At 45.8% G+C, this 27,358-nt stretch overlaps 1 protein-coding gene across 1 annotated transcript; it reads right to left on the bottom strand.

Moving 5' to 3' along the window:
* Positions 1 to 3,890: 3,890 nt before the first annotated feature.
* On the bottom strand, positions 3,891 to 15,720 carry MFAP5 (microfibril associated protein 5). The gene is made up of 10 exons (XM_079315963.1): positions 15,434 to 15,720; positions 15,168 to 15,305; positions 14,715 to 14,777; positions 11,940 to 11,987; positions 10,820 to 10,846; positions 9,261 to 9,296; positions 8,453 to 8,488; positions 7,764 to 7,851; positions 6,818 to 6,891; positions 3,891 to 6,316 (listed from the first exon to the last, which is right to left on the bottom strand). The coding sequence occupies exons 3-10, from the start codon at positions 14,773 to 14,775 to the stop codon at positions 6,198 to 6,200; spliced, it is 489 nt and encodes a 162-aa protein (XP_079172089.1). The 5' UTR covers positions 14,776 to 14,777; positions 15,168 to 15,305; positions 15,434 to 15,720; the 3' UTR covers positions 3,891 to 6,197.
* Between the last annotated feature and the right edge of the window lie 11,638 nt (positions 15,721 to 27,358).

Below are 27,358 nucleotides of genomic sequence, written 5' to 3' on the forward strand. Positions count from 1 at the left end.
GGTTTTGCAAACCAGTGCTGCCTGTGATTAGCTCGTGCTTGTGCAGTGCTGCAGCTCGTGCTATTCAGCTTGCACCTGGGGCCTGGGTGGTAAATCCTGATTTTAACTTCCCTGCTGTCTTTGGAAAAATATTTTGTTGGACAGACTGAGACTGAAGTCTTGGGAGGTCAGTAAAAATTGGGTGTTGCATGTTCCTTGGCTGTCAGTCGTGCTGAGTACTTCGCAGCTGTACAAGGTTTCCTTGGCTGGAAGTCCTGATGGCATCTCTTGACCTTACACTCATGTACACAGCCAGGTAATTTCCTTTTACCTGGTCTGTGCTCAACATGGGGACCCCAGGTCCACTCCTCTCTTCTATAATTTTTTTGTAGGTACAAGTAAGGCACAGGCAAATTTACTTAAGGGTGGCTAGCTTGGTCCCATTCCAATTTGGAAAACTGGGAACAAGGCCAGAAAAGCTTTTAGATAGGAGAAGCAAAAATCTACCATGAATCAGTACCCCTGGGGACTCTCAGGGAACTGAAATGGCAAAGAAGTTTGCAGAGACTACAAAGAGTTCAGACACCTTTCCTAAGCTAAACCAATGAGCAACTACAGAGAGCAGCTGATGGACAATGGAGCCAAAGAGAGGGTGTGACGACATGCTGGGATCAAGCAGAGCTGATGAGAAAATCACTGATCACCATAAGACAGTGAGTCTCAGGAGCAACTACACTCACAGTGCACCAGGCAGAAAAGAAATTCTCTTGAAGGTGCCAAGAAGGCAGCAAAGGCCAAGACCCACCTGGCCCTTGGCTCCACTGCCAAGGAGCCCTGATCAGCTCTGGCTGTGAAGAAAGTCCAAGGAAAGCCAAGATACTGGCAGCAAGAAATGGCTACAGAACATGAAAACTGACAGACCAAAAGAGGCAAAGATCCAGCTACAGGCAAAACAGTGAAACCCAAGGCTACCAAAACCAAGGCAGAGAAATTGAAAGTGACCTCAGGGTGAGGAGGTAGTGCACAAGGAGTAGATGCTGTGTGAGCATAGAAAAAGTGGACTGCTGCAGGGGCACAGACTGCAAATCCTTTAATTGAACAACTGATTTTTTGTCATGTTTTACATTTTTAAACACAATTTCCCAAAAGGAGGATAATTGATTTCAATAATATTAATGCCTTGTTTTGCAATTAAATTTGTGCTTTGTATTAATTAAAAGTTTCTTCTTGTTGTCTGCAGCAACATTGTAGGGGAAACAGAGTTTGCTCAGAGATGCACAGCAAAAAGAACAGAGGCAGCAGACAAAAGATCCAATAAAGGAATTTCTGATCTGACATCAGGAAATATTCTCCATCTTAAGCATGGTGCAATAGTAAACAATTGAATTTTTCAAAATTCACTTGGACAAGGCTGTGACCAATCTGGGCAGCTTAGAAGTTAGCTCTGCAGGCTAACTTTCAATGTAAGTTTATCTGTGATCTTAACTGGGAGCATTTACTATTTCAATATCCACATTTATTTTAAAAAATGCATAGCTTAACCTACATTTATTCTTATATTTAAGCAGGTGAGATCTGACATGACTTATTAATTAGACACACTGAATTACATATGCTTCTCTATTACACCTTTTTGCTAATTTGTGACCAGCTGTATTGGTATGGAAATTGTAATCTTATTAAAAGGCCTGAATTGCATTATGATCAATAATTTATTCATTAAATTGAATTGAATATTTTTCACAATTCAATTTTTAAATATTTTTCAGCATACTAGCAACAAGGACATGCTGGTTGCATTTTAAGTGATATAACTCATATTATTGAACATGTTTTTATTTGAAAAAAATAATTTAAAAAGTAGACAATGAAATACCTTTGTGGTATTTCCCACACATTTTTAAAAAACTTTTTTTGATGGACTAAAATCCAGCTCTCTATTTTGTGTGAATTTTTTCCAACTTGCTGCGTTACAGGGGGTAAGGATAGCAGGGAACAGAGATAAAAGCAATATGCTAAAGATCAGAGAGCAGGGGGTAAAGAGATTTAGAACTGGAATTCAGATTTCCTGTGCCCCAGTCAAGGAGCTGTTCACAACTGGACAAACATACACTGTCAAACAATATCACCATGTGGTGTCAGGAGTCAATATTACAGGATCGTGTACTTTAATGCCTCCAGAAAAAAAACAAAACAAAACAAAACAATTTTTTAATAAAATCCCTTTTGGTTTCAATCCAGCTATTCTTTGTGTAGTAGAGGTGCTCTTTTTGGGTGTGTGGCAAGGACAGTCCCCTCTGTGAAGGACAAGTCCACACAGCAGCCAGCAGCACATCCTTGAGGGATCCTTCCAAGCCAAGATACTCAAAGTCAACACTCTGTTCTCAATGTGGGTTCTTGTGGATTCAGAAAACAAGTTTCAGGAGCTTCTAGGTGACATGTCAGCTGCTTCCAACAGCCTTCCCATGCCTGTGAGCTCCATGTGTCCATCAGTGAGGCACTGCTCCAAACTGGGGAGCAGACATCACGGCACTGGGTTTAAACAGCAGCCTTCAAACTGGTCACACAGATGGGTACTGGAGAGCTGTGACAGCAAAAGAAGGAACAGCCATTGTGTGGGAAGTGACCACAGGGCATCTAACTGCCTCTCCAGGTCAGGAGAAGTTCTGAAAATCAGCCACAAATGCAGAATCATGTTTCTAAAAACAGGGCTCTGCCAGCTTTCTTTGTGGCTGCCCCAGCTGCATGAGCAGCACACCTACCTGGAGGCATGTGTAAAACCACTTCCCTGGCTTGCAAGAGAAAGTGATGTCCAGATATCATGTCAATCCAGGCTGGAGTGGCAGGGGAGATAAATCTGTGTGTGGGACAAGTGCTAATGAAGTGTGAGCCAGCTCTAGTGGAAGAATAAACTGAATTACAAACAGTTGATGGCACAGGTTGTGCTTGGCTCTCACAGCCAGGGTAAGTGCCAATGCAGGAGCACTGCAGAGGCTGAGTTTAAGAGAAGAGCAGGGTCTGGCCTGTGCAGGTGGGAGCAGTGTCTCCAGTCACTGGGGCTGGGGCTGTGTCCATTACAGCAGTCCCAGATCAGGACACCACAGCTTCAGCCAGGAAGGGGCATAGAGGAGAGTGCTGTGCAATAACCTGCATTGTGTGGTTTAGTCCTGAAGATCTATGGGGCACTCTCAGAGGCAGCTTAATGGGTAATTTGGCCCACAGCCACTTTTGTTCCAGAAATACCATCTAAATGCAGATTTGACTGCTTGCACATGAAGATGCTGGTCAGAGTCCCCTATGTCTTAGTGCTTCATCTCCTCAACCAAAATATGATGTAGTCAGTGCCTGATGAAACTATGAAAAAGTCAGAAAATCAATGAAAAAGAAATTTTCCTAATCTTTTTTACCTAGATGTGTGATTTTTAATGTAGTCTCTCTGTTCTTTCTGTTATTGAGTTAAATGGTTGTAGTGAACAAGTTCTTCTCTGCTTATGTGATATTTATTACAGCTTTTATCTTATTTCAGTCATCCTGCCATTTTATTTGGAGATGTTAATTCTCCACCAGAAAATCATGGCACGTGCACAGTGAAAAGATGTGTTCTCAGCACAAATTTCATAGGCTGGAAGGAGTTATTCTTGTGTTCAGCAGCTACCAATTGTCAGGAAACTCTAGCACAGCTATCCATAGTTAAAAATAATGCTGGAGAAAATGTTATGTTTCTATAGGAAAAAAAAAAAAAAAGAGTTTCCAGGAAGATCTGTGATTTATGAGTAAAAGGAGGGTGACAGCAGAGGACTAGGTCAGCAGGGAGTAAAAGGTTCCAAATTATAGATTTGATCTGGATTCAAGTCTCCCCACAAATCTGGACAAAATACAGCAAGAGACAAATAAATCCAAACACGTGAGAGTTGCCAAGAATAACAGGAAATAAATTTTTTTTAATATGGATTATATAGACTCTAGCATTAGAACAGTGTTCTCCTGGACAGGAGCACCTCTTCCTGTCCCTGCTGAAAGCAAGCAACAGAAAGGTTTCTAACCACTTCCCAACCTGCATCAAAGTTAAATTTCTATATGCTGTACAGTAGCTATGTTACCCAGTTATGTATCTATAGCAATGTATATTCACCTCTAAATACAGAGTTCAGACTTAACCTAGTCCAATTTCCAAGATCTCACATCCCATCTCCATCCTACCTTCCTCCACACAGGCAATTTTCACAGGTATCCCAGCATGGAAGCCAGTGGCTGCCAGTGGCTTGAATGTCTTTGAGATCAAGCTCTCAGCACCCTCCTCTCCACAGAAATGTGCACCCTCTCAGTACAAAGAAATCCCTCCTTCATTCCTAGTCTCACGAGCCTGGAGTACTCGAGAGGAGCAACATCCTCTGAGTAGCAGTGCAGTGATCCTTTTTGTAGGGCAAAATTCTAGTCACTGCATGATTTGGGATTCTTTCTCCTGTGCACTGGATTAACATAGAGGGATTTAGCCTATCTAGAGCTAATTTTGGCCTCATATGGAATCTGTCTGCACAGGGTGTCTTCCCCTACAGAGGATGTAACCAGCTCTTGCTGCACACAGCAGAAATGCAGGTCCTGGTGAGATGGTCCTACACAAATTATTTTGCTCTTTTTCTGAGACATCAGTCTCTGTGCAGCAAACTGTCCCCCATACTGTGTGACCCTGGCTCCGTGCAACAGAGCAGTGCTCCTGCAAGACTGAATGGCCTCTGTTCTGCAGAAGAATTTATTATGTGAGGGGAGTGAATGCCAAATCTACCAAACTGGCTTTCAGTGACTGGGGAACAACCCAGAGCTCCTGGAGACAGGGACTTGCTGATCCTCTGGTGCCCCACAGAATCATGCCACTGAGAGTCACATGGAGTGATTAATACAATTCAGACTGCTCTTCCCCGCTTACCCTTCCCAGTCTCATCATGAAAACTGCCCATATACCTGGAAATGTTCTCCATATATGTAGAAAACAAAGTCCTTGAGCAGACCAGACATCCAGTGCTGCCACAGTGAGTCCTTCTGTCCAGGCTGGCCTGCATAAGCACTTATCCCTACAGATATGTTTGCCTTCCCCATCAGCACCTGGCTCTGTGCAAGTCAGCACAGTGTGGGATTCTGCAGGAAAATCCCAGCTCTCAGATAATCAGCAGTCCCAGATAATAATTCTGCTCCCACATCCAATTCCAATTTGCAACACCTTTCTGCTTTGTGCAGGAGCTTCCAGGTCAGGAGGTAGGAACTCAACTGGAGATTGAAAGCAGGCACAGAAACTGGAGAGTGTGGAGGTAGCCAGACCAAGACAAGACACCAAGACAAGATAATTCATTGCAAGGTCTCAGTAATGTCAGGTCACACAGGTTCTTCACGGGCTTTCTTGGGCTTAGGAATGGAGGCAGCTGTAATTACTCCTCTCTGGGACTTGCCTGGAATGAGCATCAAGAGATGTCTTCAGTGGGAAGGGAGGGAGAAGAACAGGGGAGAGGAGAGGATGAGTAGAAGAGGCAGCACTCTGACTCAATATAATCTTCTTGAGAAAAATATAATTCCATACCAAATCCAGAATTTTTCCTTTTGGTAGCAGATGTGCATGAGGGAGGCAGTGGGCTTGATACGAAAACTTCCCAAAGGTAGTTATAAATGATCTGTTGCCACCCAGGGACAATGAGGACTGCCTTGGGTTGAGGACAGCTCATCTCCCAGTTCTGTCACTTCCCTGAGGCCAGCAGACACAAGGAGGAGAATGTGCTATCACACAACAAACTCAGTGGCTTGGGAGTGGCTCAGGCAATCACATCTGAGCTCATGCTGATGCCAGGCAAGAAATCTAGGGCAGGAGTCCTAGGCATGAAGGTGAGATGAGATGCAGCTTAGGGCATCTGTACTACTGGGGAGGACTTTGTCCTGTCCCCATTTCTGTCTCCCTCTCACATTTATAAGAACCTCTGGGAAATGAGCAGCCTGCCAGGCAGAGTGTGAGAGAAAAGAGGGGAGAATCCCATATCCTCAGCAATTGATTATAAGGATGACAACAGCTACCATGACAGACTAGCAGAGAGGGTACCCTGTGCACTGCAGCACCTGGAGAAGAGGATGGAGAGGAAGGCATAGAAGGAAGGAAATGATGGGGGAATCACAGACAAGAAGCACTTGTCTTGGACTGTAGGTAGTGGATGATGACTTCTCTCCTCCTTTTCCTCTCCTCACAGAGCATCAGGCCTGTGCTGCTGCTCCAGGAGCTGCCTGCAAGGGAGAGGCAGGGGCTGCCCGGAGCGGCGGAGGCGTCGAGGAGGAAGGCCAGCCAGCTGGCGACAGATCTCATCTGGAGACAAGCAGACACACACAGGTTGACAGACAATCAAAGCTTCCTTCATTCTTCACCAGCAGAATAGTTAGAGGTACATCCTTTACTGCATCTACTAAAACTGTTGAAACTGCTCAATCCTCATATACATGAGGCAAGCAAAGCAAGTCCTTAGGGTTTTATGAATTTCCTTCTGGCTTTATGCATGTACATTACATATTAAAACCACTTGCATTTTGCTGCAACAAAGATTGCATAAAAGTCTGGACTGGATCCTGCTTCTATTCATTAACAGAAACACTGATATTTATTCTGTAACCTCAAAGGAGTACAACTTTGAGTAAGGGTGTATCTGGGGCTACTAGACCATGATCAAGATCGAGGGATAGAGAGCTATCACATCATTAGAACTCTTTCAAAGTCCAAGGAAGCCACTGCATGTGGGTCAGGGTCTAAGCCAACTAGTTAGCTTGGAGTCTATCAGACTATCCTTCTAGGCTAGCCTGTGGTACCACTCACCTTGCATGACCTCGTTCTCCTTGCAGACAATGCGAGTGCACACCTCCTTGTTTATTATGTACATGCGGCGCACGCTGCGGGGTCACCAGGATCAGCAGCAGAAGGCACACAAACAAACAAAAAAGGGGTTCAGGGAATAAACATGTATTCACTAATGAGCAGGCAAACCCTAAATTTTTGTGGTTTCTTAGCCTGGAATAAGGCTGCTCAATAGCAAAGTAATCTTTGTAAAACTTCATGAAATCTTAGAATCATAGAAAGATTTGGGTTGGAAGGGACCTTGAAGAGGACCTAGTTCCAAACTCACTTCCATAGGCAGGAATGTCACCCACTGGATCAGGTTGCTCAAGGCCCCACATTGAACCTTGCCTTGAACACTCCCAAATGTGGGGTAATGAAAACTTCCTTGAGCAACCTGTGCCAGTGCCTCACCACCCTCTGAGTAAAGAATTTCTTCCTGACATCAAATATAAATCTCATTTCTTTAAGTTTAAAACTGTTCCCCCTTGTCATAGCACTATTTCCTCATGTAAAATGTTGCTCTTCCTCTGTTTTACAAGCCCCCTTTAGGTACTGGAGGCTGCAATGAGTTCTCCCTGGAGCCTTCTCTTCTCCAGACTGAATAATCCCAGCTCTCTCAGCCTGTCTTTGTAGGAGAGGTGCTCCATACCTCTGATAATTTTCATGGCCCTATAAACGACCAAATACCTTAAATATGGATTACAATATAGGGTACATTACACTCCTTAGTGCTGTACAGTGCACAGACTGTAGTCATTGTGCTGTTTTAAATAATTACCCTAAAAGGATGCTCTGAGGATAGGATTCATCTCATCAATAGGTTCCCAGAGAAAACCTCCAGTCTTCAAAGGCAACAATTGCTGAATCAGACATACCATTTCAGGGCAGGTTTTAGTGATTTTCTTAGGGACTGCTGGCTTCTTACCTTGTAACACAGAGGTAGCTGATACACTGTTTTACTGGCTTGTGAACAGAGTACAGGCGTGTGCAAGGGAACTTTTCCTCACGACAGTCTGAGAACACACACAAAAACAGAGATGCAATCCAGCATCATGGCCAGGTGCACTCATTCAGGCACAGATATAACTTAATCACTAGGTACAGGCTTCTAGGGAACTACCCCAGCCTCTTTGTTGCTCTCATGTGAGAGATGGGGTTGGTTTAGAGAAGAGGAAAATAGTGCAGACATTTCTGATCCCCTTGCTTTGCAAGACAAAAGGAAGGGAAAGTTGAGTGAGATGCAAACCAAGGCCACTGGGCACCCAGAATACAGGAGGCATATTTTGTAAAGGGAACAGGCACACATAAACAAAATGTAAATTTTAGTTGCATATTTAAGATGTGTTTCTAATAGATGTGCAATTATCACATTTCAGGACACAAATCTAGCTCCTTTCTTTTCTGGACAATCAACCCTGTAACTAACTACAGTGGATTTTCTTGCATATGGCTCTGAAATGCCAGGTCTTGGCCACTGACAGTGGCACAGTATCGACCCATTGCATCTGGTTCAGGAGACAGTGTTCTGTGCCCAGACAGAACCCCTCTGATGAGCTAACAGGGTGGGTGAAAGTGGGTCTGGGAGGGAGTGCAGGCAGCAAACTTAAAACAAACCTGATGAAGCTGTTGATGTTTCGCTGTCGGACTGAACTGGAGGACAGAGAGTAGCAAAGTTAGTTATCATGATTCCTTCCTAGAAATCAGCTTAATCATAACAAATATATGGAAAACTCTTTCAAGAGCCTTCCATTGTAACTTCTAATGTGGAAAAATATTTCATTGTTACTGACATGAAACCATGAGGCACAAATCCAAAGTGAGTCTAATGCCAACTATGCAGTCAACAATGCTAAAAAAATTTGCCTAAGCTTTCCCATAAAGCATTACCACTACTGTTCAGAATTACATTGAAAGGACATTCTGACATAAAAAGTCAAGTAAATTTCTTTAGCTGCTGTAATTACCCTTTATCAAGTCAAGAGGCAAATGAGTTTATGACTGCCCTTCATAAGGAACAGTGACACCCACCTTTTAGAAACAGTATCCCAACACCATTGGTTCTTTAATGTCCATGACAAGGGGTCAAAAAGAGATTGGTTTGTTGTTACCTCTGATAAAGTAACCCATCTGTACCACAGCAAACCAGTACATTTTATAATTTACCCAGTAATGAACTGGAAAGGAATTCAGAGAATTGACTTCCAAGTGCAAGTTCTTACGAGCAATTACAGAGGACTTCTGCTCAGGTGCCACATTGTCAGCCAGAAGCATAGACAAAGCATGTGTGTTAAAGACAATGAATATTTTGGGAGTGGGGCTTAGCAGCAGTCAGAGAAGGCAGGATTCCAGGTGTGCAAGGCACTGTGTGAGGAGAGGGAAGGAAGGTCCACAACAGGCAGCTGCCAGCTGAGAATAAACTCACCAGGAGGAAGAGGCCCAGGTGGTGTGACTGCTGCACCTGGAAAAAGAGATGTACTGAAACATCTTAATTTGAGCTTCCATTCTTTCCTCCTGCTTACTAGTCCTTACTAGTAGCCATCTCATATGTGGTTCATAGACAATGCTGAACATGGGGTTGTTTTTATCTGATTTGTCAGAGTAATTGCAGGCTTTCCCCTGCAAATATGCTGGGTGTGCTAGAGCTGATAGCATGCTGCAGAAGATGGGTCCTAATGGCACATCCTTTGTGAAGAGTTTTGCTTGATCCTTCAATAGTAAGCATTATGAAGCCAAAGTTTGCTGTAAAGGCTTTACTTTCAGTCTTTTTTACCTTTAAATGTAGGTCAGTCACCACCAGTTTGGTCTGGATGCTAAGTCCTGTCTACCCTTCTACAGGCTCAGGCCTTACACACTGAACACAGTTGCTTTCACATCCCATCCCAACCATGAAGATAATACATCTTGTAGGTACAATACTGTGCTTCCACTTTCCTCTTCCAGTGTTGTCTCATGGCAGTCTGACCCCAACAAATACTGCAGCCAGTTGATGAGCAGAGTCAGAGCAGAGGACAAACTGTGGAGCTGATGTTCTAGAGAACAAGACACCACTCTCAGATGAGCTCCCATACAGTCAGAGCACACTCCCCAGAAACAGCCATGCACAGCTGCCTCTCTCTGAGCCATAGCATCAACCACATGTGTTCTCCCTCTCCCTGCCCTACCTGGTCTTCACCACCTCAGGAGGATGTGTTTGAGAGACTGCTTCAGCAGAGAGAAACCATCCCAAGGCAGTGGTGAAGATGGTTGGAAAAAGTGGGAAGGCTCCTTCTTGAGCCTCTCTTTTCCTCCATGGCCCGTTGTTGTAATTGCCTACACTCCCAACAGCTCTGTGTCCTACTCCTGACTCCTGTCACTCTCTAAGGACATGCACTGTGTGCTCTGTGTGTTTATCTTCCAAGTTCTCCATCTACCCTTTCCTTTGCAGACATTTTGCTGCCCCACTGTGACACAGGTGCAGGCACAGTGGGCCAGACAGTACCAAAATAACAGAATTTCCACTTCTCATCTCCAGCAATGCTCAGGCTTTGCTTTACTACTTTCAGGGTTTTTCTCTGTCTCCTGAGAACCAAAGCACATCTGCTCCCTGTCAGCAGACACACACACAACCCATGCCCCAGTTTGAACCTGCCCAATTTCTCACCCTCATCATTCAGTCTCTTCATTCCTGCCACCTTCTCTGGAAGCCAAGGATGTGTGAGGCTTGAATTTCATAGCTTACTGTAGTGGAAACATTTTCAGGGAGCCCTGGTAGATTAAGTGAGATTGGCATTTCCTTGGAGAACAGACCATTAAGTCACCCTAAATTCATCTTCCTGCATGGAGCACAGAAAATACTCCCAGTCATCAGTGCTGGAAGAACTCTGCTGTGCATCAAAAATGAGACAAGGAGTTTCTGGGCATAATGAGTCATTTTTGCATCTGTGTAGACAGGAGTGGTGAAAAGAAAAAGAAGCATGAAGATACCAAGAGATTGGAGCTTACCAGAGCTGCTGTCAGGGGTAACTCCACCTGGAAAAGAGAATGGCCTTGAAAAAGCTTGTCTTTACTTAATGGTCCCTTACACAGCCAGCCAGAGCCAGCTTGAACTACCTCTCCTGCCATTATAGGATCATGAGACAAATACATAATCAAACCCACCCAAATCCATTCCCCTCTCTGGTGGCTGGCCTGGGACTGGATTTCTTTGTGTTATATCAACCTTCAGTGAATTTTGGATGCATATTTTGACTTGTCAGATATGGCCACTGTTGGCATCTTGATGAGGATGAAAAACTTCTGAAATTAAGGTTCTGAGGGCTCATGCAGCACTTGGACAGACACCTGAGGCACCCATGGCAGAGAAGGAGGGAGATAACTCCAAAACCTAGCCCTGGCTGTAGAAATTCATCAGTGGATGAGTTTCTTTGAAAAACAACTGATGGCAAAACTGGAGTAGTGGTGGAGAGTAAAGCATGAAGGAAAGGATGCTTGGAGGACATGTTTTGGGCTGCTTCTGAACAGTTTTCTGGGAAATCCCAGATGCTACACATTGCAGGATCATAGTTGGGAGATGTCTGCAGGCTTTGCCAGGGGCTCCAGGTTTGAAGAAAAAGCAAGCATTTTGTAGTCCTTTTGGGTGCTGAAGCATGATGCAAATGTGCATTCATTTTACCTTACCACGTGGCAAAAATGGATTAAGGTCCAGAGGGATAAAGCCCCAAAAACACAGCCAGTAAGATCAGTCAATATCCTTTTCCAATGGCATCACTTGTGAACCATTTTCCCTAGAATTTTTCTGAGTAGCAGCAGAGTTCCCCAAGCATCTTGTGGTTGAAGACTTACCATCTTTTGTGGATCTCCCACAACCCTCGACTGTGAACATGACTTTGTACCCTTCAGCTAACTGTTCAAGACCCCTGCACTAAAGAATTACTTGTAAAGAGCATGTGGCATTTAGCAGGTTGTCTTGGAGAACTTGTTTAATCTTCACTGAAAGGTAAGCTCACAATGTCAGAAGCAAGGAAACAAAGAACAGTATTTTCTGATAAACAGGCTGTAACTCCATGGGACAAGTGGCTCACATGAGCAATCCTCAGCACATTAACATGCCTGTAATACTTACCAGTTGCACTTTCTGGTTCTTGCCCATTGACCATCCATGGGAACCAGTCTGCAAGAGGAGAAGAGAGGGGTGTGAAGAAAGACAGATTTTTATAGCCTGCAGGCTTTGTGAAATGGTAATGTTTATCTATCCAGGCGACACCACTGCCCTCTGCTGAAGGGAGAAATGCTCTCGACTCAACCTCAACCTGCACTGTTGGCTGAGTTTGCTGTTTAGAGGCTGGTGGACACAGCAGGTCTTGATCCTATCCCTGCTGCTTCCACCAGGGTCAGTGGCTAGGCAGAGGGACAAGTTAGTAAATATCTCCAGATCTGCCACCAGACTTTGCCCTTCTGAAAACTCTTTTCAAGAATTTTGGGAAAAAACATAAATTAAAAAAATCCATGTAGCCTCCCTTCTCTGGAGGCTGAGCAAAATCCCCACGTCTATTTTATTAAAGAGGAAACTGAGTCATGGAAATTATTCACTTGGGGGCACAGATTGAGTCATTGCTACAGTAAAAAGCAGACTTCAGGTTTTGTAGCTCCTTAGGCAAATCATCCAGCCTGGGTATGGAACACAGAGCAGATAATCCTTCCCCTCTCAGCCTCTGGGTGAACTGGAGAAGGAGAATGATGAAGGCTTGGCTGTGCATGCTATGTGGAAGAAATTGAAGCTGGGCTAGACTGTTTGTTTGTTCAAATACAAAGGGTGACAGAGCAGCTTCCTTAGAGCAGCCAGGAACAGGAAAATATTTCCTGCCAGCCACAGACGAGGGAAACGTCTGCATAACTGGGGTGGGATGAAGGAAGGAGCTGGCAGGAAAAAGCCAGTGATCTGGGGCACTGCAGGAATGTGTACATGACCAGCCGAAAAATCAGTACATCCCACTGCGTCCTGTGACCTCAGCCTGCAGCTTTCTGCTCTTAGTGGGAGCCTGTGTGGGTAAAAACTATCAGGTCTGGAGTTTTTGTCATAGTTCTTCCACATTCCAAGGGCAGTTACTTGCAGACCACAGAGGGTCTCTTGGGACCCCTACATAATCCTGCTCTACAGCATTACACGAGTTGCTGGACCCTGATATTCTGCTCCCCACCCAGCTGCCAGCAAGGGCTCAGCTGCTGGCAATTAACCCAGGGAGAGCTAAACATGTATAATAACTTAAGTGCACAATTTAATACAGCCCAAAACTTCCCCTGCTCTGGCTAACCTCTTAACTGAAACAAGTAGAGAAGAAAATGGTGTTGAGCATTTTCTCATTTGTTCCTGGTGCAAAAAGAAGGATGCAAATCCTGAAACCATTGCAGAAGTGCTGGATTTGGAGAGACATGTAGAAAAGATAGGGAGGCTCCTCCCTCCTTTCTAACACTGAAAAGTCAGCTATTATGAATTTTGTTTTTCCCTAGGGGTTGAATAGAAAACCAATCCAATTCTAAAACAAAAGGACATAAGTGAAGTGAAATCTCTGCATAGGAGGTGAGGACACAAAAAGGGTGATTTGCTTATCCCACCTTCAATCACTTCAATATATATTTACTATGGTACCAAATAAATAAGCTTTATAAACAACTGGACTTTCTTATCCAAGCTACAGTAAATTCATCCTTGAGGTCTAGAACTGCAGCCCTAACTTACCAAATCTGTAACGTACCCAAAATCAAAAGAAACAACGAGAGACCAGCTGGTGATTCCTGTTATTTTTCCAAGTTAAAACAAATAAACCTAAAGAGAAATGCTAAAACAAAATACTCAAAAGTAAGAAATACTCTTTTCAGGTTTCCTTCATGCATAATAAAAACCACAGCAATTTTTTTTCCTCTTCCAAATTGTAGCCCACCTATAAGCTCATATCTTGGATGCTTCACTTCCCTGCTTCACAGTCACAAACATTACATTGTTTGTTGTGCAACTTTAAAGGAAAAAAGCGCTATTTGGAGTGAAATAAGGTTTCAGCATGAGGGGAGGATCAAGGAGGGTATTGGAATAACCTGTTTTAAATGTGATAGGTAGTCATCTCTCTCCTACATACAGTCCTTCATGGACGAAGCTCTGTCCATTCACTGAAGTAATTCTTTCACTACCTGTCCTGTGTCTTCTGACTATGATGTATGATGCTGCCCTCTTGTTTCATTCTTTTGTTGTTGCGGTGCATTTAAAAAAAATCCCAAAAAAACAACACTAATTTGATCTGAATTTTTACCAAAGCATGTCCAAGCAAACAAAGTAATGGAGAAACAAAACAGAATAACAACAATCACTATCACTGAAAGCAGAAAATGGTATGAACTACAGAGGTGAGGTTTCTCAAAACAACTGTACAAATACTACAAAACCTCCCAGCAGCTGAGTGGCTTGGAATGAGGTCATTCCAGCAGGTGCTGCTAGTGGCAGCAAATGTGTCACAACTATGACAGAACAAATTTTGCAGAGCACTGGGAAAGCCCTGTAGATCATGCACACACAGGTGGCACAGAGTAAGCACAAAGCACACCTAACCCTCTTTCTCAGCCTGATCTGGATGTTTTGCTTACTATAACATACCTGCAGTAGAAGCTCTGTCTTTTGTGACCCCCTGTACTTACTGGAGAGTGTCACAGATGGGAAACTGTTTCCAGTTTCTAATTTTTTCCTTACAGTCTTATATCCACCTTGCCTATCCTGCTCAGTCCTTCCCCCTTCAGTACCCCTCGTGATATCTCTGTCTTTGTCCTTAGGTCATTGCACATTATTCTGTGTAGGAAACTCCCAAGGGGCCCAGATGGGGAAGAAATCCTTTCCCTGGGCATAAGGACTCACCAGCTGGGGACAAGAAGAGTGTTAAGACACAAAACAGTATACAGGTTCCAGATGTCTTCATCCCTGTGGAGCGGAGGAGAGAACAGAGGAAAGCTAAGGCAGGAACTGGTACACCCTCCCCTACACCTCAGAAACTTTGTTTGTTTTACCCATTTTCCTCTCGAGACCATTTGGTCTTCCCAGCCTCCCTCCTGTCTCCCTCCCCACGTGGCCAGTTTTCCAGGTATTTCTGAAACATTCTAGACTGACCTTATAAACCATGTGCATTATTCCTCTTTCCATCTCCTTTCTCTAGTCCCCATCTCTTTTCCCACTTAGATGGCTAAGCCCTGCTCCACACACAGCCTCAGCATGCAACGAAAAGTTCCCCCCACGTTCTCTCCCTCCATTCTCTTTGACTTTTCGGCTATTTCGAGGAGCACTGAAAGAAAAGACAGGATCCCCATCACTTACTGCAGCCCTCAGCTTCCACTCCCTTCAGCAGACGCTCTGTTTTTCCCCTTCGGCGCCCCCCCACTTTGGCTATTGGTAAATCACATGCAGCCACACCCAGAACACGTTCTCCCTTTGGTTGTCTTCAAAATACAATTTCTGGGAAAAGTGGAAAAAAAAAAAAAAAAAGAAAAGGAAAAAACCCCAAGAAGCCAGCGAAATGGAAGGATATGGTATCATCATGCATGTGGAATGAGGGGGGGGGGGCGAGGAGCAGCAGCCCACACCCTCATTCCAGAGTTTATTGTCCTCCGAAGGGACTCCTCCCATTCCCCCAGGATGGCCCAGCACCAGCGATGGATTTTTGGGTCTGCGTTGCGCACTGGTGTCCCGTTTCGTCCTGCCCTTCCATGCAGCCTCGGGCCGCTACCTCTGGCCACGTTTCCCGACTCAGCGGCTGCCTGTCCCCAGCCCAGCGCTCCGGCCCTCTCCCGTTTCCCTGGCTGCCTGCGGCACGGGGACGCTGCGGAGCCCGCACCCCGCTCTCCCGCAGGACGCGCCCGGGGGATGCCCGCGGCTCTCCCCCCGGCGGGACCGGGATGGAGCGGGGCCGGGATGGAGCGGGACCGGGATGGAGCCGGGCCGGGGGCAGACGGGCTGGCAGGAGGTCACCGGCCGGCAGCGACAGCCGTCACACTCTCCTGCTTTCCCAGCCGTGATACCGCCCCGCTGCCCCGCTGGCGCTTCCCGGCGGGATACAGGGACGGGGCTTCCCGCTGGACCAGGCTGGTGGCGGGCGGGGAGCACAAGGAATGGGAACAGGTACCAGCCACGGGGCCCGGACTGCAGCGCCGCCCCCGTTCTGGCCTGAGAAAGGCAGGGAACACGGGGAAAAAAACCAAACCAAACCAAACCAAACCAAAAAACCAAAAACCCAAAACCAAAAAAAAAAAACAAAAAACCCCCCCCCCCCCCCCCCCCAAAAAAAAACCCAAAAAAAACCAAGCAGGAAAATGAGAGAGACACAAACCGAGAAGGAAGACGAAGAAGGAAGTCCTCCCAAGACTCCTGGAGGATGCACTAGTGGTGGACCACTCGAGAAGAGGTGCAGAGGTGGAGGGGAAAGCTAAGCATTTCCCTGCTCACCAGGGCAGCCCACTGAACCCAAACACCATTCCTCTGTTTCACTGGAGCAAGACACCACCATTCTCACTTTCAGGGACAGGCTAAAACTGAGCCCATTGGAAATGCTCAGGAGGCCATTAAACAACCAAAATGATGTGATGAAAGTTATAAACACACATCAGTTTGAGCAATTTTCTCAGATCCTTGGCTTTTTCTGGAAGTCCACATAGCAGTATGTTTGGGCAATTTTCCATACACCTTGGTTTGGCTTTTGTTTTTCTCTGTGCCTCTCTGTTGTCATTGTTACTGCTTAACAGGCTAACAAAAACATCCTGAAGACCATGTGAGTTTTGAACACATTTATTTGGAAATTTTCATTGATGCCAAATGTTTTCGTCTACCAATGTGCTGATGTACCACCATCTCCCACAGAGCACAGGATCCACAGCCAGAACTGGGTGAGGTTTCTGCTGACTGCTTTTGAGCTTTAAATTTTTCTTTCAAACTGGGGGAGATTCTCCCTCGGCTGCTTGGTGCGGGTAGATCCCTTGTGCCAGCAGAATCCCTCAATTTGGAGAGCTTGATGAGGACGGGGGCGATGCTGCTGGTGATGGAATTGCTGGCTGGGGAGCTGCTCAGTATTTCACACACCAGCCGAGCCGCAGAGAAATAGCTGGAGGTGTCCTGCTGCTCTTGCTCGCGGTGGACACCGGAGGGAGCCGCAGCACACCGGCCGGCGAACGCCCCTTTTTACTCTTGCAGTCCAAGCACATTCTCCAAGAGATGTGGCTCTGCATCTGCTGTTTTCTGCTTTGCATGCTGCTGTCCTCCATCACAGGGTATCCTGGGGGAGATCTGCAGCTGATGACTCAAAATAAAACACTCTTCTAAAAGTTCAGGTATCAGTGCCACAGTAAATGGTGTGGGTGACTCATAAAGGAAACACTTCCATACTTATATTCCCTCAAGTGCTGACCCAAGTGCCTGTAGGTGTTTACCTAAGATTAGATGCAGCTACAGTGATTCAGCAAAAAGTTATCTACCTTTCCAGTTGGTACTGATCCCATTATGTTATCTGGGATGCTGTAGTAATGGTGGCATATTTTGGATGAGATACAAAATCAGCCTTCCTGGAAATTAAAATCTCATTGTGCATTTCACCCTGTAGACTGCTGCATCTAAACAGACAGTTAAGTGATCCTGGGGCAGGCTATTTGCAAAGGTCTTGGAGGCCTTTACCTCTCCTCTTTGTTTTCCTGGCCTTCACATATCCTCATGGTAACAGGGCATTGAGTTACATCCAAGTGATAAGAAATTAATGAACTGCTGTGAGATCTGTGAATGCATCAAGTCAATAATGCAGCTCTAGTGCAGCCCCATGAACTGGGGCCAAAAGGAATTTTCTTGGGACCCCACTGCTGATGAGCTCCTTTAATACCTGAGGTCTGACACCATCCTGCAGTTGTTCCACTGCTGTTGCTGAGGTCATCAGTGGGAAGGGACATGAGTTAAAGGCCAGATCCATCTATTTCAAATTTTGGGAGCTTCACATCTTCATCACTTTGTGGAAGAGTGAACACTGCCAAGTACAGGAGCCTAGACACACAATTTGTCTCTTTTTTACTCATAGTCATGTTTTCTGTTGTCCCATCTACAAAAATAAGGAATTCTTCACCCCTTAATTTCCAAATCAACAAGGCAGTGCTTAGATGGCAGGGAGCTTTGCAATCACAAAATACACTAAGGTAGTCCATGCTTTAATTAATACTGACTGAGCTCCTTCAAATCAGTTCAGCATTGTGAAGAACTGAGCACAAGAAGAGGAAATCGGTGAGCTCTTTGCTCTTTGGTTGGTGATTTGGCTGTGTGATTCAGGCTTCTCATGGCCAAGGTGGTTATGGTGAGCTGTCAAGACCTTCCTTCTTCACTGGTTGTGCTTTGAGGTTTCCTTCTCTTTCTGTAGTTCTTACTGTCACAAACATCCTTCCTTTCTGATCCTTTGTACTGTCTTGGCTGATTCTTCCTGGCTGTTTCACCTGTTCCTCCATCCTTTCCTTCCTCCAAGGAGCTGAGCTCAAATATGGCTTTTCTCAGGGAACTTTTCCCAAAATTGTTCTCTCAGGGGATGCATAACAATTTAAGCTTAACAAACATATAAATCTTTCCTGCAGGCTCAGTTATGTGTGTCCATACAGACTCTGGAGCATATAGAAATATCATATTTAGTTCCACTGATACAATTTCATGTACAGATGAGGCTGCAGACACAAGTAAAACACCAGCAAGGACATGATGGGTTCCCTCTCCCTTTCTCCCATCTCTTCTGTGCATCACAAACCCCGGAGCAAAGCCAGCAGGATTAATCCTCCTGTTGCAGCACAGCAATCGTGCCTGGAGCAGTAACCAGAGCTGGCTGAAGAAGTCACTGCTGGAAGCAGAGCTGTGTCTTACATCGGCACAGGGACATTCACAGGCTGCTCCAGCACAGATCAAGTCACAAATGAGCTTTCCAAACAATACAGCATCTGTTTTACTTAAAGTCCAGCCTCTTATACCATTTTATTGTCTTTTAGTAGTCCTCCATGGTGGAACAGATTTTAGTAGTTCTGTCTGCCCTAACAGCCCAAAGCCAGCAAAATGATGTTAGTTATATTTAAAAATAGAATACCCTGCAAGCTTTTAAACATCGTTGGTGAAGGGGGTAAAGGCAACAATTTTAAAAGCCATTTGCTTTAAATTCGGTAATGTTTAAGAAAAATCTGTTGTCAAAGTCTTTTTCCAAACTGGCCACATCCAAAATATTCAAACTGTTGAAATCCTTTTCGGTGTCAGTATTGACAGCCCTCACCCTGCTTCTGAAATATTTGAGAAAGAAGACCAAGTTGTACTGAGTAGAAGAAATACAAATGATGTTATATGCTAGCAGACAGACTGATGAAGGTTTATGTTGTGGGGAAATTAGGAAGCACCACTTTTGGGTTTGTATCCCTCCATTTCCTACACCTTCACAGGGACTGTAGAGTCCGACTTAAATATTTATTTATGTTTATTCTACAGTCACATGACAGGAATCTGAACAAAGATTTTGGGCATTACTGCAATCCCATTGATATGAATCACTGTGTTTCCTGCAGGTACTGCTGACTTCAGCCAGGTCATCTGAATTTCCTTGTGACCTTCCCCAGGTGTAGTCACTATTCTGACTTAATGTCAGACTGAAACCAAGGCAAGTAATGTTAATGAAAATCTGTCCTAATGTGAAATGGGTACATGTAAAGGGCCTGCACTGCTTTAGCTCACCTCAGCTTTAAATAGATGAGAACAGCAACAAATGTAAACCATTCAGTATTGACATCAACAGCACCTTCACAAGATGCTGTAAAGGGCAACACTGGTAGCAAAAAAATCTAATTTGGTACTATTCTAATAATTTCTTGTTTCTGTCCATCAATGCAGCTGCCATGATATGCATCTTTTTATGAAAAAAACCCTATTTTTATTTACACATATTATATGTATCTTTTAATGAGAAAACTTCAACTATCTACCCACTATGTTATTTTTTCTTAGAATTAAAAAAAAAATCCTGGAATTTTATTTGCATGCAGCTGTATAGAATATTTGTATTCAAATCAAAACCCACTGTGTTTGTTTGTCAAAATATAATATGTTACTTCATCATATCAATCTAACCTCTTTTAGCAAGGCTCCTCTGGCTATTATCATATACTCCTTGAGTTTTCTTGCCATGCCTGCCATCTCAGTTTCTTCTCGCAATGTCATTCTTGGGGTTTTTTTTTTGTTATGTTTTCTTTCTCCTGCATCTAATCTACCCCACATCCCTCCCTCCCTTCCTCCGTCCTTCCTATCCTACCTTCCTATCCATTCCTTCTCTTCCTTCCTTCCTTCCTTCCTTCCTTCCTTCCTTTTGGTTCTTGCCTTACCTTCCTTCCTTTCCTTCCTTCCTTCCTTCCTTCCTTCCTTCCTGGTCCTCTCCTGTGTCCTTCCTTCCTTCCCTTCCTATCCTTCCTTCCTTCCTTCCTTCCTTCCTTCCTTCCTTCCTTCCTTCCTTCCTCCTTCCTTCCTTCCTTCCTTCCTTCCTTCCTTCCCTTTCCTTCCTTCCTTCCTTCCTTCCTTCCTTCCTTCCTTCATTCCTTCCTTCCTTCCTTCCTTCCTTCCTTCCTTCCTTCCTTCCTTCCTTCCTTCCTTCCTTCCTTCCTTCCTTCCTTCCTTCCTTCCTTCCTTCCTTCCTTCCTTCCTTCCTTCCTTCCTTCCTTCCTTCCTTCCTTCCTTCCTTCCTTCCTTCCTTCCTTCCTTCCTTCCTTCCTTCCTTCCTTCCTTCCTTCCTTCCTTCCTTCCTTCCTTCCTTCCTTCCTTCCTTCCTTCCTTCCTTCCTTCCTTCCTTCCTTCCTTCCTTCCTTCCTTCCTTCCTTCCTTCCTTCCTTCCTTCCTTCCTTCCTTCCTTCCTTCCTTCCTTCCTTCCTTCCTTCCTTCCTTCCCTTCCTTCCTTCCTTCCTTCCTTCCCTTCTCCTTCCTTCCTTCCTTCCTCCTTCCTTCCTTCCTTCCTTCCTTCCTACTTCCTTCCTTCCTTCCTTCTGCCTTCCTTCCTTCCTTCCTTCCTTCCTTCCTTCCTTCCTTCCTTCCTTCTCTCAATTTTCCTATTTTTCCCTCCACCCCAATGCTGTCTCCTGGTTTTTCTATCTGACCAAGCTTTTCTGAGTCTAACTTTCCTTGTTTTCCTTTCAGTCGCCCTCACTGGAATGTTGGCAGAAACATATTTTTCTTTGAAAACAAAGAGACTAAATAAGTAAATGAATAAATAAAATAGCTGGGAGCAGATGGGAGGTCTCAGTTTTCCAGAAGAGTCTGTATTCTGGGCGCCTTTCTCACTTCTTAGCAAAGGAGGAGATAGTTGCACTCCCTGCCCACCCACCCTCAGCCTCACAGGGAGCCAGGCTTCCCCCTCCCCTCTCCTGGCGTGAGGACCTTGCTGGGAGTGATGGATTGCACTGCAGCGAGGGCTGGGAAGCACTGCAGGGAGACGAGGGGGAGGGATGAGGAAGGAAGGGAAGCAGGGAGGGAGGGGAGGAGGGAGGGGACACGCTGCCAGCGTCAGGCTAGGAAGGATGTAACGGGGCTGATGAGGAGAGAGGAAGGGGGGATTGGAAAACGAGGATGGGCAGGGCATGGCTGGGAGAGCGTGCATTTGTGCAGGCAGCACGGCTCCGATCAGGCTGGTGAGCCCGGGAATGATGGAGGCACCAGGCAGTGCGGGAAAGGCTGGCACTGGGCAGCAGGGGAGACGGGCGGGGAAAATGGAAACGACACAGGGAAAGGGAGGAGGAGAGAAAGTCGGAGCTAGAGAAAATAAGGCTTTGGTTGTACAGCAACGACAAAAGGACTATACTCAGGCAATCTGGATTTCTTTGGAGCTGTAACAGAGGAGGCAGTGTCGATGTAGAAACCCTCAGAAGGTCAAACAAAGCGTGCTGCAAACTGCACTGAAATGGGCTTTCACTGCCCTCCGAGGGGTGGTGACAGGATGACCTCTGGGCAGCAGAGGTACATCTGCGCGGCCGAAGCTCCTGGTGATGGAGCTTGCGGCGTCTGGCTGCAGCAGCTTCATTGCCCTGTGGATTTTGGCAAGGGGGATGAGTCCTTTTGCCTGGGCACTGTGAGGAATGCAGATGACCTCCTCCCCACTGAACCAATAGCAAGTGCTGCTGAAACATCAGTTGTCATTGTTCGTTCCCTTTCACGCTTCCCTTCTCTTTTGTTTTTTTTTTTTATTTTTATTTTTTTTTAAATATACATTTCTCCATCTGTTCCTCATTCACTGCCCAGAATTTTCGTCCATGTCTCCCTTTCCAGCATTATCTCCATCCCTTCGTCTCCCGTTCCTCTCGCAGGCGCAGCGCTGGGAAGGGGCTCGGGGAGCACCCGGCGGGAACCGGGAGCGTGGGGCTGGGGAGGATGGGGAGCGGGGCGGGAGCGCTGGCAGCCATGCGAGCAGCCCGCAGGACGCTGTCCCGCCCCTACAACTTCGCGGAGAGACCCTCCCCCCTCCCGCCATCCACTCATCCCCCTCTCGCCATCCACTCATCCCCCTCTGGCTACAGCTGGCTCTCCGCCCCCCATCGCAGTGCACCAGCTGCGGTTTCCAGCTACACTGACCTAGTTCTGGCCTCCCTGCGAGGCACCTCTGCCCCCCTCCTCCCTGAGCACCTGGCGCAGGGGAAGGGAAGGGGAGGGGTCCCTTCCTGAGCACTGCTCCCATCATGGCGCCGGACCCTGCGAGGGGAGACCAGAATTGGAGATGCAGGCGCCCGCCCCCTGAGCAGCTCCATCGGCTCAAGGCAGGCAAGCGGAGCTGGGTGTGTGAGCACCCTTGCTAGCTCCGAGAGGGGGCATCAGTCAGATGAAGAAAAATGAAGAAACCGCTCCCCACGAATGAGAGAAAAAAAGCCCAGATTGCCAGTTCCCATCAGCTCCGGTGACAGAACTGCCCGACACAAGAGAAAAACATTAGCACGACTGGGATAAACTCGAGAACATTTAACCTGCTGCCGAAAGCTCTTTAGCTCGGAGGGCAGATGTTTATCAGACTTAATGCAGTAAAGTGCCTGCGAGATATAGCCGCCCTGTGGTTGCATCAGATCCTTTCCAACAAGCACTGAAATCCAAAGTCATCACTGCAACAGCATTCATCAAAAGACAATGGAGAAGGAGACAGAAAAGGGCAAAACAGGAGTCAAAAAGAGGTAAAGGACCAGGAAACAAAGGCAGGCAGGCAGGAACTTTCTCAAGATGGTGAAGGAAAAATGTAGACTGAGAAAAACAGCTGGAGAAGGGGCCAGGCATACGACAAGGACTCGGAGAAGAGAGATACAGACAAAGTGCTTTCCTTTCAAATGAGTGTTTCCATCGAAAGCACATTCCTCCTGCTGTCCAGCTCCTCAATATAATTCTGTTTCCCTGCAGCAAAACTGCAACTCAGTTGGGAGAAATGCACTCCTGCCTTATGGAACTGGGAGCTGCTAGTTATATACCAGTCTTTGAAACGTACCAGCTGCTATTCATCCATCCCTTTGTTTCTGCCTGCAACTCTGCCCGCCCGGGCTTCTTTGTGTCTCTCAGTCCTCAAACTGTGCCCAGAATAAGGATAACAGAAGCCTCTGACCTTCTCCAAAGTTACCTATTCAATGAGATGCATGCACTGCTCCCTTATGTCCCCAAACAGTCGCTGTCTGTCAGGAAAGGTCTCTCAATGCCCCTGCAAGCCCTTTTCTTCTGTCAGGATTGTACCCTGAGCATTAGCCTCGTCTCTAATGCTGGGAAGAAGGGGGGTTCACATTCCTTCTATTCCACCACATGCAAACGCCACTGTTATTTTATCCCAGTATTTACAGCAATATAATTATTTCCCCCGCAGTATCCTGCTGGCTCCCTTCCCACTGCCTGCACAGGAAGAGGGCAGTCGCGCCCTCCCCTTGCCAGCGCGTTCTGCACTGGCGGCCCCTTCATCTCCAGCCCAGGACCATCTCCATCCCATCAGGGATCCAGAGGTCCCAGAACGGCGCTGTCCGGGCGGCACCACCCGCGCTGCCCCAGCCCCTCCGCTCGCACGCCGCTCCCCGCCTCGGGCACTCCCGAGCCCCGCCCGCTCCCGCACACGGGCACGGAGGATGCGGGTGCGCGCTCGGTGCGGGCGGGCAGCGGAGGCGAGCCCGGGGCTGGACCCTCCCGCCGGACCCGCAGCCTCCCCGAGCCCCCGCCCCGACCCCCCCCGCTGCCCTCGGTGTGTCCGTGCCGGCAGCAGCGGCGGGCGGTCGCCACCGGGCTGTCCCCGCCCGAACCGGGGCAGAGGAGCAGCTCGGCACTCGGTGCGACGCACAGCAGGGCTTGGAGCTGCTCGGGGGGAGCAGGGCCGCTCCTGGCACGGGAAACCCGTGTGTGCAGGGCAAGGGACTTTGTTTACTCAGACATGGGTGGGTTCGGCGTGATGAAGCACATGGAGCCAGGCACATGGGCAGCAGACCCAGTGTCACATTCCAGAGGGCATGGTGTGGGATTGGGGCAGTGAAACCTGGAACTTTCTGCAGACCCCCCTTAGCTGGGAGTCCTTTGTGTTAGCAGTAGTTTCTCCGTTTTCTTACAGGAGTTAATTCAGAACAGGAATTAGCGTAACAGCAGAGCCAATGAGAAGCTGGGGTTGTATGAAATTAAAGATGATTTTGCACCATTTGGCATAGTCCTCATTTTACACGGTATGAAACAAGAAAGATGCGGCCATTTTCCTGTTGAAACACAGGCCAGAAGTTGTTTCCCTTCATTGGACCATCTGTGTTCATATGTGAATCCAAGCATTCATGTGTGAACACAGGCATTTACCTTGCCTTATACATTCTTTTTTTTTCACTATTCAGTCATCCAAGCGGGAAGCAGAAACATCTCTACAAGACTCAGCTGACCCAATGAGTAGCTACTGAAGAGACAGGGGAGCACACAGTCAGCACACAGGAAAATGAGTATAAATAATTAGGCTTAGCAACATTTGCAGGCTGGACTTTCCATCACAAGGTCATACACCCAACCAGAGACAGTATATGAAACTTTACAATGTGAATAATGGGATAATATCCTGCAGGCTTTGGCTTCAGGACTAAACAGCTGGTTTGCAGTTGTAGTGAACTCAGTGACAAAAGATGTTTCATGGAATCAACCGTGAAATCAGATTTTGCATACATTAAGGCTTTGGACCAGTCCTTACATTATGCATTACAGAGTGCATGGGAAAAATCTCAAAAGAAAGGTGCCAGGACTTGTTAGTGTTCAGAGGCATCCATTTCTTCTTGATGCTACAATTAGAATTCTTCCCTAAAGGGTGAAGCATTGTATTCTGGAACACTGACACTGAGGGCACTGTCCAATATCATTCTTGTGTAAGAATTTTGTCCTGAGAATAGATTTAGAATAGATTTATGGATAACAGGAGAGACCTTGTCTTCACTGGCAAAAAAAAAAAAAAAAAAAAAAAAAAAAGTCTTGCCTAATTCTTGGGAATGATAACATCTACATGCAACTCTAAAAAAAAATAACTCAAAAGCTTCTGCAGCAGTAGGCACATCCTAGGTGAGCAAATCATAAGTAATAAATTGACCATTTCTTCTGTTCTACATTTCCAAGAAAGGGCGAAAGACACTCATGACTCTTTCCAAACTCAGGTTTCTAGATGATGGGAAAATGTTCTAGAGATATATGGTATCCAACCTGTGACAAAGTTCAACATATTACAATTCCAGCAGCTCAACGAACAGTAATAAAAAGGATACAAGGCTACATTTTGCATGAGAGAGAGCTACAAAGGTAAGTGGTAGTTTGCGGAATAAATTGTTACTGATAATCATAAGATCCAGCTGAAGTGTCCCAAATGGTTTGAGATCAAATATCTTACTGTTACCATGACGAGTGTTTTTCCTGCACTTGTAGAATGACTTCCTCTCAGATGTCTTATAACCAAACATGCATTTGTATGGCCAAAAATCTACATTCCTGAATTCCCCAGCTGTGTAATTCTCCTCTTTCCACAAACTGCTGTGTTTGAGCAGCAGAGGCACCTGCCTTGGCTGTTTATTGAAATATAAAAGAAAAAATATTCTGCTATAACTGTGTCAGTGTAGTTATATAAATCCTAATGCAGATATTTTTCTTTCCTCTTTGCATTATGCTGTCTTAAAACCAGCATGCAGGAATCCACAAGAATTCTTACTCTGAAATACGTGTGCATGCTGGGCAACGTGCAGTTGTTGCACAATCTTCAGCAGAGCAGGGATACCACAGTAGCTCTTTGTTAACAAATTCTTTGTGTAAATAAACCCTGTGCACCTCACAGTCTGAAATTACAACTTTTGAAAGTGCAAACTTCCTGCACATGGGAACTCTGTTCTAGAAGGCTTCAGAGCGTAGTAATTCCATCAAAGTAAGTAATATTTTGCTACTGCCAAAACAACAAAAATACTATCTATCATTTTGGTGTTCCTTATCTGTATCTATTATCTATTACTAGTTTACCTTGCTGGTACTTGCCTATGCTACGATTGTCTCCTGTTCTCAAGTTGTACTTTCAAGTTGGCTTTTAAGTGACTGATAGTGTATTTTTTCTTATACTGTTGTACAGAGTCAGAAGGAGGGGAACCTGGAAATTGGAAGTGGTCTCTGGCTTGCAGCTATGAGAAGCCAGAAGTCTTGGCAAGCAAACCAAATAGACAGGAGAGAATTGGATGATATCTGATAAATAGAGATTTTGGCCTCTGACAACATCTGTGAGATACCCTTGCCTCATACTCATTAAACATATAATTTTCAGAAGAGCTGCCTGAATCACGTGTGAGGTGATTTGGGGAGTAGGACACAGATGTTTGCAGAACAAAATGAACAAACTGTCATTCAGGTGAGAGAACTGAGATGGGTAGGACAGCACTGCCACATGCTGAAGAGGTGGAAGAAAGCAGGTTGAATGGGGACATTCCTGGTAGAATGGGTGTTTGGGAATGACCAGTGGCAGTATCCCATATTTGCAAAGCTGGGAGTGCAACACAGGTTATTGAGGAACACAAGTGTTGTTCCCCTGGTGTGCAGTGTGTGTGTTTTGTGTCTAGAGGTTCTGAAAGTCAGGTGAAGGAGAGATTCACAGGAAAATGTGAAATATACAGCTGATACAACATTGTGAATGAAAAGGGTGTGGCACTGAGGAAACTGAGTAGGTGTGCCACAGAAACTGATCAACAAGGTGTGTCAGTTGCTAAATTCGGTATTTGTTTGCTGCCAGCAGTTACTGTTTTAGAGAAGTGACAGCAGGGAGGGATGGTGCAGCCCTGGCTGCATGCTGGGTATGTCAGGCACACGATGGTGTATGATGTGTGGCATGTGGGACATGTCACAGTGTCTTGGTTTGAAAGACAGGCACCTACTAAGGAAGTCAGGAGTCCTTTTTGAAATGGAAAATGCCAGCCCCCTCCCTCTAAATTATTATAGTTTTGAAATTAAGGAGCTCTCAGGCAAAGATATGGGATAACAGTTCTTTTGCT

The sequence above is a fragment of the Erithacus rubecula genome, assembly GCF_903797595.1.
Source record: "Erithacus rubecula genome assembly, chromosome: 1".
Lineage (NCBI taxonomy): Eukaryota > Metazoa > Chordata > Aves > Passeriformes > Muscicapidae > Erithacus > Erithacus rubecula.